Here is an 11,008-nt window from a genome sequence, read left to right as displayed (position 1 = left end):
TCTCATTTTTAAAAAAATAATTTCTCAGGCAGCAAAGCCTATTTCTACTCCAAAAATAAACATTTTGCATATTACAAATAGCATTAGAAACATGAATCAGACAGGAGACATCAATTTTAAAAGCTCAGATTCTAAGTAGCTGGCTGAAACATATAATGATTGAAGTGGCATAATAGGGCTTAATTTTCCACCCTAAGATATATTACTTTTCAATAATATGTTCAATTTCCTGAAAAATGTATCCATGCTGTCTTTAGGTAACCATCACCTCACTGCAAAGCATTTGATCAGACAGCAAAAACTCTTTTCTGAAAATTATATTTCAAGAGTACCAGGAACTAAGAAGCAATGAGATTCAAATCCAGAATTTCAGCCATGCATGTCCACTGAACAGCAATCTTGCATGCTAAATTAATCCCTCTCCAAAAATCTGTTTTTACAAGAAAAATAGATATAAACAAGAGAATTAACCAAGTCTAAGGCAGCCAAATCAAAATGACTTGGTCTTTTCAGGTTTTAAAAACTGCAATGTAAGTTTTGGAAAATAAAAATTATGTTTCTTACAAGGACAAGGTCTTTATATCTTGCAACTTGGCCTTAAATCAATATATGTGGGTTGTATGAACATAGCAATTTGAGGGACTATGGTTAAATAAACTAGTCTATTTAGGGCATCTGCAATTAGATTTCCCCACTGGATTACAAGGAATGGAGTGCTGGTTTGCAGAATATTTAGATCACTCCCCCCCTTTCAATAGCCCTCCTCAAAGTAGCATACACTATTAGACAGGTGGAGGTATCATAAAACACTGGGAAAGGGCCAATATACTTCCTACTACAATATTGGGAGGAAGTGTTAGATCTCCCCATTTTCCTGCTTCTCACTCCCCGCTTCTGCTTTACGAGAAACAATTACAGGGGAAGAAGTAAGATCAAGGTAGGAAAAGATTCTTGGATTTAACAGAAGCCCTCTTGCTAATTCACTCAGCAGTCTTCAAATCTGTTTTTGCTCAGAGACATTTCACAAATCCTTGACTGGTGCATTTAAGTCCACAACTCAGATCAACACCCTGACCTATAACTTATTTAACCATGCTTTATTGAATTAGCCCTATTGCCTGGATCCAGGCTGCAAAGCACTGAACCATAAACAATTGCCTTGATGATTAGGACTCTTTCACATAGACATGTTAATGTCTCTTTCTCTGGTTTTTGAGCCAGAAGAAAGCTATGCAAGCCTAATTTGTACTTCCCTAATAGCCAAGAACAATTTGCCTCAATTACTAGGGTTACAAGTGAACCTATCCTCAATTTACTGTGGGAAAATTTAAGCAACTACTAGGTTCCTGTGGCTTTGTTTTGCCTCTCATCCTAAGTCACCAGCTACTGGGAGAACAGATAATCACCAGTGAGCCTTTATTTATTTATTTATTTATTTGTCACAACAGAATATATAAGCATAAGTATGAGATAACTATACAATATATAAGCATATATATATATAAGCATAAATATCTAATAACTATAATAAATTGGATACAATCAAAGGGAACATTAGGACAGGAACGATAGGCACGTTGGTGTTCTTATGCACGCCCCTTACAGACCTCTTAGGAATGGGGTGAGGGCAATAGCAGATAGTTTTTGGTTAAAGCTTTGGGGATTTGGGGAAGAGACCGCAGAGTCTGGTAGTGCATTCCAGGCATTAACAACTCTGTTACTGAAGTCATATTTTCTGCAATCAAGATTAGAGCGGTTCACATTAAGCTTAAATCTATTTTGTGCTAGTGTATTGTTGTGATTGAAGCTGAAGTAGTCTTCAACAGGAAGGACGTTGTAACAGATGATTGTATGAGTTAAACTCAGGTCATGTCGAAGGCGGCGGAGTTCTAAATTTTCTAAACCCAGGATTTCAAGTCTGGTGGCATAAGGTATTTTGTTGTAATCAGAGGAGTGGAGAACTCTACTTGTAAAATATTTCTGGACACACTCAATTGTATTAATGTCCGAAATGAGGTATGGGTTCCAGACAGGCAAGCTGTATTCAAGAATTGGTCTAGCAAATGTTGTATATGCTCTGGTTAGTAGTGTAGTGTTTCTGAGAAGAAGCTACGCAAGATTAAGTTTACAACTCTTAAAGCCTTTTTTGCGATGTAGTTGCAGTGAGCTTTGGCACTTAGATAATTTGATATGAAAACTCCAAGGTCTTTAATGGGGTAGGGGTCATCTACAAGGTAATTTCCATTGAGCTTGTATTTAGTGTTCAGATTCTTTTTTCCAATGTGTAAGACAGAAGTGCCTTGTAAGCCTTGAAGTGCTGTGAGATGCTGCAGACTTAGGCAAGTGTGAATGACTGTGTGGGACCAAGACTTTACCCATCTTCTAAGGTGACTGAGTGACAGGTTGCTGAAGCAAAGGTGCTTCACATTGATAACTGTCGCACAGGCCATTTTTGAACATGGGCTATGGGTCTCCCAGAAGATTAATACATTCCGCATACATTTGATAAACACTCTAGTCATCACTCTTCACACTGCTCTGACTCATCTGGAACAGTGGGGAGGCTATGCGAGGATGCTTTTTGTAGATTTTAGTTCTGCATTTAACACAACTCTTCCACATAGACTGGTGTCTAAACTTAAGGACCTTGGGCTTTCTCATTCAGTCTGTTTTTGGATTATGGATTTCCTGTCTGGCCACTCTCAGACAGTCAAATTGGGTAATCCTTGGCCCTTATTCTTAACACTGGTACACCACTGGGTTGTGCGTTGGTCCCTTACTCTATACTCTTTATGTACATGACTGCATTCTCACTCACGCCAGCAATACTATTATTAACTTTGCAGATGATACAACAGTGGTAGGACTCATATCTGAGGCGATGAGTCTGCCTATCAAGATGAGGTGGATGGGTTGTTTTCCTGGTGTGGAGACAATAATTTGGTCCTTAACACAAATAAGACCAAGGAGCTTATAGTGGATTACAGAAGAAATAGATCAGAAATCCAGCCCTTGGTCATCAATGGAGACCAAGTGGAACAAGTGGCCAGTTTTAAGTTGTTGCATGTTACCACAAACGAGGACAAGATCTGGGGTGCTCACCTTGCAGCACTGGTCAAAAGGGCCCAGCAGAGATTTTACTACCTGAGACTTCTGAGGAAACAATAACTGAATGAAAAATTGCTAGTGACCTTCTACCACTACACTATAGAGTATCTTAACTTATTGCACCTGTGTATGGTTTGCTAATTGCACAGTGGCAGATAGGACACTGTCCAGATGGTTAACATCATTGCCCAGAGGATCATTGGTTGCCCTCTCCCCTCCTTGGAAGAGCTTTATAGTTCCCGCTGCCTTAAGAAAGTTCAAAAGTTCAATAAGTTGACTTTGTATATAATATACAAATGGATGAAGACTATTGCTTGACATAGTGTAAGCTGCCCTGAGTCTTCGGAGAAGAGCGGGATATAAATGCGAATTTAAAAAAAAAACATTCTCCTGGAGGTGCTTGCCGGGGTGGCAGTGGAGACCCCCAGACTTTTAGTCATGGGGGACTTTAACTTGCCATCTGCCGGCTCATCATCGACAGTGGCTCGGGAGTTCATGGCTTCCATGACGGCCTTGGACCTGACTCAAGTAGTGGATGGCCCCACTCACATCGGGGGTGGCACTCTGGATCTTATTTTTATCTCTGGTCAGTGGTTGAAGGATCTGGATTTGAGAGATGTAGTCATAGAACCTTTGTCATGGTCAGATCACTCTCTCCTTCGCCTGGACTTTCTGACCGCCACTCAACACCGCAGGGAGAGGGAACCACAACGTTGGTTCCGTCCCAGGCGCCTGATGGACCCGGAGAGGTTCCGGACGGAGCTTGGGCCACTTCCTGAGGGTCTGGCTCACGGCACGACAGAGGAACTAGCCGCAGCCTGGCAACGGGCTGCGGCTGGGGCTTTAGACCGTGTCGTGCCTCTGCGGCCTCTGACCCGGCGCAGATCCCAACCGGCTCCTTGGTTCTCCGAGGAGCTGAGGGGGATGAAACGCCGGAGAAGACGCCTAGAGAGCTCTTGGAGGTCTAGCCGTTTAGAGGCTGATCGGACACTAGTTAGGTCCTATACTAGGACCTACCTGGTGGCACTGAGGGAAGCGAGGCGTTGCTACGCCTCCTCCCTCATTGCGTCGGCAGATAACCGCCCAGCCGCCCTGTTTCGGGTGACCCGTTCCCTCCTTCACCAGGGGGAGCGGGATGACCCGTTGCAGGGACGTGCTGAGGAGTTTAACGGTTATCTATACGATAAAATCGTTCAGCTTCGAGACGGTCTAGACCAAAATTGCGACGATTCAGATGAGGCGTCTGAGGGTGGTCTTGGTGACATTTTCTGGGATGAGTTTGACCCTGTGGCTCCCGAGGACATGGACAGGTTGTTGGGTAGGCTGAATGCCACCACGTGTTTACTGGACCCGTGCCCCTCCTGGCTGGTGCTGGCCACTCAGGAGGTGACACGAGGCTGGCTCCAGGCGATTATGAGTGCCTCCTTGTTGGAGGGAGTCTTTCCGGCCGCCTTGAAAGAGGCGGTGGTGAGGCCCCTCCTCAAGAAGCCCTCCCTGGACCCGGCTGTTTTAGGTAATTATCGTCCGGTCTCCAACCTTCGCTTCGCGGCGAAGGTTGTAGAGAGTATGGTGGCATATCAGTTTCCCCTGCACCTGGATGAAACTGTCTATCTAGACCCATTCCAGTCCGGTTTCCGGCCCGGCTACAGCACGGAGACGGCTTTGGTCGCGTTGGTGGATGATCTCTGGAGGGCCAGGGATAGGGGTTGTTCCTCTGTCCTGGTCCTATTAGACCTCTCAGCGGCTTTCGATACCATCGACCATGGTATCCTGCTGCGCCGGTTGGAGGGATTGGGAGTGGGAGGCACCGTTTATCGGTGGTTCTCCTCCTATCTCTCCGACCGGTCGCAGACGGTGTTGACAGGGGGGCAGAGGTCGGCCCCGAGGCGCCTCACTTGTGGGGTGCCGCAGGGGTCGATTCTCTCGCCCCTTCTGTTCAACATCTATATGAAGCCGCTGGGTGAGATCATCAGTGGCTTCAGTGTGAGGTACCAGCTGTACGCTGATGACACCCAGCTGTACTTTTCCACACCGGGCCACCCCAATGAAGCTATCGAAGTGCTGTCCCAGTGTTTGGAAGCCGTACGGGTCTGGATGGGGAGAAACAGGCTCAAGCTCAATCCTTCCAAGACAGAGTGGCTGTGGATGCCGGCATCCCGGTACAGTCAGCTGAGTCCTCGGCTGACTGTTGGGGGCGAGTCACTGGCCCCGATGGGAGGGTGAGAGGGTGCGCAATCTGGGCGTTCTCCTGGATGAACGGCTGTCTTTTGAAGACCATTTGACGGCCGTCTCCAGGAGAGCTTTCCACCAGGTTCGCCTGGTGCGCCAGTTGCGCCCCTTTCTAGACCGGGATGCCTTATGCACGGTCACTCACGCCCTCGTGACGTCTCGCCTGGATTACTGCAATGCTCTCTACATGGGGCTCCCCTTGAGGGGCATCCGGAGGCTTCAGTTAGTCCAGAATGCGGCTGCGCGGGTGATAGAGGGAGCCCCTCGTGGCTCCCGTGTTACACCTATCCTGCGCAGACTGCACTGGCTACCTGTGGCCTTCCGGGTGCGCTTCAAGGTGCTGGTGACAATCTTTAAAGCGCTCCATGGCATAGGGCCGGGCTATTTACGGGACCGCCTACTGCTACCAAATACCTCCCACCGACCCGTGCGCTCTCACAGAGAGGGACTCCTCAGGGTGCCGTCAGCTAGGCAGTGTCGTCTGGCGACACCCAGGGGAAGGGTCTTCTCTGTGGGGGCTCCCACCCTCTGGAACGAACTCCCTCCAGGACTTCGTCAACTTCCGGACCTCCGAACCTTTCGTCGCGAGCTTAAAACACACTTATTCATCTGCGCGGGACTGGATTAGATTTTAAAGTTATGGGTTTTAAGGGGTTTTTATTATTTATACTATTTTAAATTTGGGCAATAGAATAAGTTTTTTAATTGTTGTTCTTAATCTGTATTTATATGTATTTTAACTGCCTGTGAACCGCCCTGAGTCCTTAGGGAGATAGGGCGGTATATAAATTTGAAAAATAAAATAAATAAATAAATAAATAAATTCTTAAAGATCCATCTCATCCTTGGCACCCTTTTTTTGAACTATTGCCATCTGGCAGATGGTACAGGTCAATAAAAACAAGGAGAAATAGACTGAAAAACAGCTTCTATCCCAGAACAGTAACTATGTTGAATTCTACTGTATAGTGCAATATTAGTGCAGTATCAGGGGTTTTCAATTCAATAGAATGTAGAATGTGAAGGATGTGTGTTTTTGTTTTATTTTTTTATAGTTTTCTTATATATGATGTACACTGAAGATGGCATTTAATTTCGTTGTACGAGGTGCAATGACAACAAAGTAAACTTCCTACTTCCATCTGGTAAAAAAACCAGCTCATTTGACAAGTCAGTGAGACAGACGTGGACTGTGGGGTGAATTCATGTGTCATTGAGAAAGTTCCCTCCATCCAAATCCCTGACCCTGCACTGTTTTTGGACAAACCTTTACTGTGCTCATCTTGTAGAGGATTAGTTGACAGGTTTACTAGTCTTCCAGTCACTTGCTGGAGGGGGGGGGGAACTGGTAGACCTATTATCAATTTTTTTTTCTAGTTCTCAAATATTCAAATTTATATATCCTGCTGAAAACTAATGCACTCATCTGGGGCGAGATTAGCACTGCCTCTTTGTGCCCTTTAAATGAACCAGGAGTCATATTTTTTTCACAGGCAGGTCTTGCAGTTCCAACAAACATTAAACACATGTTCAATAACTGGTCTAGTAGCTTTAAAGCAGTATAGCAACATTTGCAAGAAACCCCTCAGCGTGATACCTCTGTGGAAATCGGATTCCTAGTTTCTCCAGCAGCTCAAGTCAAATTCGCCCTGGAGAGTAACCTGGAAGTCCCCCGCTAGACTCACAGCTTCTGCTCCAGGAGCAGATGACACCCATATCTAAGAAGCGTTTTGCACAATTACATCTGGGTCCCTAGTTAGGCCAATTCTAGGACTGCATGGCCTTCCTTTCAGTTTCTTGAGGCTTAATCACCTCCCATTTGGACTGTTGCAACTTGCAGCACATGGGACTGTCCTTGAAGCTTCAGTTAGTCCAGAATTCAGAGTTGTGATGGGAGTATCAAAGTTCTTCCAGGTAAAATACCTCTACTTCGAGAGCTGTTCTACTTGCCATTTTGCTTCTGGCTGCAAATGAAGGTGCTGATTGTCAACTTTAAAGCCTAACATGAATCAGGACCTGGTCATGGAGAAGATCTCCAGTGGCAGCTGTCCGCTCTAAAACTAGCCTCAAAAGCTGCTCCAGCATCCCTAAACAGCCCTGCCTGACCCGTGTCTCAAATACTGTCAGTTCTACACCCAGGTCCCAAGAGGGACAGTCCAGTGCTAAGACTTCCCTTTGTCTCCCTCCGGTCCTTTCACACAGAGCTCCTCTTCAGTTTCTTGGAAGAAGAGAATTTATCCTACAGCCCCAGTCCTGCATTGTTCCCACGTCTTCCTGCCCGATTTCTATCCCCTGTTTCCACTACGCATTCTGACGTCACTCAAGGGTTCCGCGGAGTCCCTCTTGTCCCCATCTAGAGAGTTTTCCAGTGAGAGGGAGGAGCTCGGCAGGGGTGGACTTAGCTTCTGACGCGGCACCTGCGGAGCCTATAAAGAGGGGCGGGGGCGAAGGCGTTTGCTTATGAAGCTGTGAAGCTCGGGATGGGTCAGTTTTTTGCTAAACTCCTGAATATTTTTGGAAGTCGCGGTAAGATGTCTTTGAGCGCGGCGCGCCCGCATTTTCCTCCCCTTTTATGACACAATTCCCGGAATGCTAAGTGTGAATGTCAATCAGATCGTGTTTACCTTTTAGATTGTTGTCCACCAACTTTCCCCTAGTTTTTTCCTCTTTTTCTTTCTCTTTAAATCCCAGCTTTACTTTGTTTCTAATTTTGCACGAACCATGCCTTCGCGCACTGCATCCTTGTCTCTCCTTTTGTTTCTCATTTGTCTCACATTTTTAAAATTCATTTATTGCCTTTCTTTTCAAATGCGATTCCTTTTTTTCATTCTGTTTTCCCCTTTTCTTCCTTTCATTTTGCCCCGGCAGCATTTTCATTTGATTTCCAACCTTCTTTTAATTTTTTTTTTTCATTTTCATGTTTCTTTCTCTCCCTTCCTGTCTTTTTACACCTTTTTCTTTTTTGGTTCACTCTTGTGTTTCTAAACTTAACAATTTCTACTTGTCCCTGTCCCCTTTCTTCTTTTATTGTTCTAGTTGGAACTGTGCTTTCGTTGCTTTTCGTGATTTCACTCCCTATTTTTCCCTATTATTTTTCTGTTTCTATTTTCTTTTTCGTTCTCTCTTTTAGTTTCCTTTTTCTTTCAAGAACCTTAGTACCATGTTCTAGGGTTAAATTTGGGGTGTGGAGCCATGACCTTTTCAGCATATCAGCTAGTAGCTGGTGAGGAAAGCTTTTGTGCAGCTAACCAGAATTTGCAGTTGTTGTGCCAGCACTCAGCCTGTAGCATGTAGCATTTGAGTGCATGTGTGCTTTAGAATGACAGGGAAGAGAGATGATATGTGCTGAGCAGGACTGAAACAATGAGGGAAGTAAAATTGTTCATGAAAGTCTTTTGGAAAGGGCTAAAGCAGTTGTGAATTCTAATGCTATTTTTACTACAGAGTCTGTAATATGATATTTGTGTTTTAATTTTTAATGATCTTGCATTTTTTCCTTCTTCTTTCACTTATAAGTCATGGAAATGTATTTTGTGTTGGGGGGGGGCTGCACTAAGGGAAGTTCATCCAATCTCATTGTACATATGTTTTGCATTGACAATAAAGGTTTGAATTTGAATAGGGCATCAAAGATGATGTAAAACGTCCGTCTGGAAAGTGTCTTCTGTGTGTACTTGCTTGGTGAAGTAAGTGAACTGTCATTATTAGTTATTTCAGGGAGTGCTAATAAAGACAAAAGGCCATGCCTGGATATCTGAAGTTGAAGGGCTTCTTGTGGCAAATGGTATGTGCTTGGGTGTGAGAACAAATGAACATGTGAGGTGGGATGTGTGTGCATAGGAGTGGGAGAGTGGTGGACAAGTTAGGTTGTAAAGCAGCAATGAATGGGAACAAAATGTTAAAAGCAAAGGAAATTAAAGCAGGCAATAGCAGAAATCTTAAACTGCTATGTTTAAAGGAATCAGCTAAGAGATAAATCTTTGAATCCTTATGGGTGATGTATTTTTTGTTTCCAGTTTCTCCTATATACTGGTATCTGAGACAATAACAATTTAGTCAGAGCAAGGTTTTCTAAAAGTTGGTCAAAATTTGCCTCTTCTATTGTTCTCTCCGAGTCTGGGAATTGCAAAAGTTTTTGAGTGGGTGGGAGTATTGGGGGTGTTTTCATGGAAACTTCTGCCTTTCTTTGGCATGGTTTGTTTGCTTAGGCAAATGTTTGGCTAGAAGAATAGTTTCCATCTTTTGTACTTCCACTTTTATATGTTGGCATGGCCTCTCCCCCCTCTTTTCTAAGCAAAATGCTTTACATACCTTAAAAGACTGGAACTATAATGACCTCTGGGTATGCGGCCTCCTAGTTTATTGCCAGTTTTGGACTAACTTTTGCTCCTCAGCCTGCATGTTCAGAAGAAAGTTACTATATATATATAAACATGATAGAGAACCAATGCTGAAGCTATATACATGTCTGTGTGTTCAAATGAACATATTATATTCATGTGAGTTTCTTCCTTTCTAGAGTCAAAATTCTCAAGACCAAGAAAGGAACCCCTAATATATATTTCAGCAATGTTATATATCCTAGTTCCTATGGCTATGCTTTCAACATACCAAAATACACAGGATGGCCCGAAAACATCCAGGCAATCACTAGGCGCCAGGCTAGATACAGAGTTTTCTATATTTTGATGTTGCAATCTGAACCACATTATTTTTATTTGTGCACCCTAGGTATGGCATCCCATGCTTAGGTTCCCAATAAGAGCTGTAGCTATAGACTGGGAGAGAGAGAAAGGAGAAGAGACGAGGAAGGGGAGAGAGGGGGGGGGGAGGGAGGGAGGAAGCCAGAGGGTGATGGGTCCTTATTTACTGTTCAGCAGTGATGCTTGGTGGGCAAGGAAATGGGAATCCACTGTTTCATTGTTTTGTCACACATTACAACAGTCAGGATAATGGACTAGGCATATTACTCCAGTGGAGGGTATATATTATGTTAGCATGTTGGGCAATGTTGTACTTCAGGTTTAATGACCATGGTATACCCCAGGGGTCTCCAAACCTCCGGTCCATGGACTGATCCTTTGCCTGCCATCAACCGGTCCGCACAAACAAGCAAAGCCCCATCCATGCAGTCAATACACAAAACCACGCCTCCCTCTGGTCTGAGGAAAAAGCTCTCTCCACAGAACCAGTTCCTGATGCCAAAAGGTTGGGGGCCGCTGGTCTAGGCTAAAGATGTCCTGATATTTCGCCTGCAACTGTACATCTTCAAAAACAACATATTGAGCAAGGATTGACTGAGCACCTGTCTTTATAGCTAGGTGACCAGTCTGAGCTGAATTGATTTCTGATTGGTGCAGGATCACTAAACCCTGAAGCTCAGTACTGGCCATGGAAGACTACATATTATGCCAATGTGTTTTTCTGTACACAGAGGCTGGTGAAGAAAACATTCATATATGACCTAAGATAGAAAGATTTTTCAGAAAGCCAAAGGGGAAGCAATCTGAGAGAAGAGGATGAAAGTGCCATATGTAGAGACAATACAGCTAGTCCTCAACTTATGTCCACAATTGAGCCCAAAATTTATGTTGCAGAGTGAGAAATTTGCTCAGGGAATTTTGTCCCATTTTACGACTTTTTGTGCCACATTTGTTAAGTGAATCATTAC

General features: G+C 44.3%; 1 protein-coding gene across 4 annotated transcripts in view; it reads left to right on the top strand.

Moving 5' to 3' along the window:
• The first annotated feature begins 7,786 nt into the window (after positions 1 to 7,786).
• ARL5C (ADP ribosylation factor like GTPase 5C) overlaps positions 7,787 to 11,008 on the top strand; it is a 28,999-nt gene continuing 25,777 nt past the window's right edge. For 3 of the 4 annotated variants that reach the window (XR_009154888.1, XM_058180805.1, XM_058180806.1), the window contains exon 1: positions 7,787 to 7,863. Coding sequence is in view for 2 of the 4 variants with exons in the window: in XM_058180805.1 (XP_058036788.1) it covers positions 7,818 to 7,863 (46 nt within the window). In the remaining 2 variants the exon portion in view is untranslated. The remainder of the gene's footprint in view (positions 7,864 to 11,008) is intronic. The other variant, XM_058180808.1, reaches the window with a different exon arrangement.

The sequence above is a fragment of the Ahaetulla prasina genome, chromosome 4 (assembly GCF_028640845.1).
Source record: "Ahaetulla prasina isolate Xishuangbanna chromosome 4, ASM2864084v1, whole genome shotgun sequence".
NCBI lineage: Eukaryota > Metazoa > Chordata > Lepidosauria > Squamata > Colubridae > Ahaetulla > Ahaetulla prasina.
The sequence above is the reverse complement of the archived record's forward strand: the minus strand, read 5'-3'. Positions and strand labels throughout refer to the sequence as shown.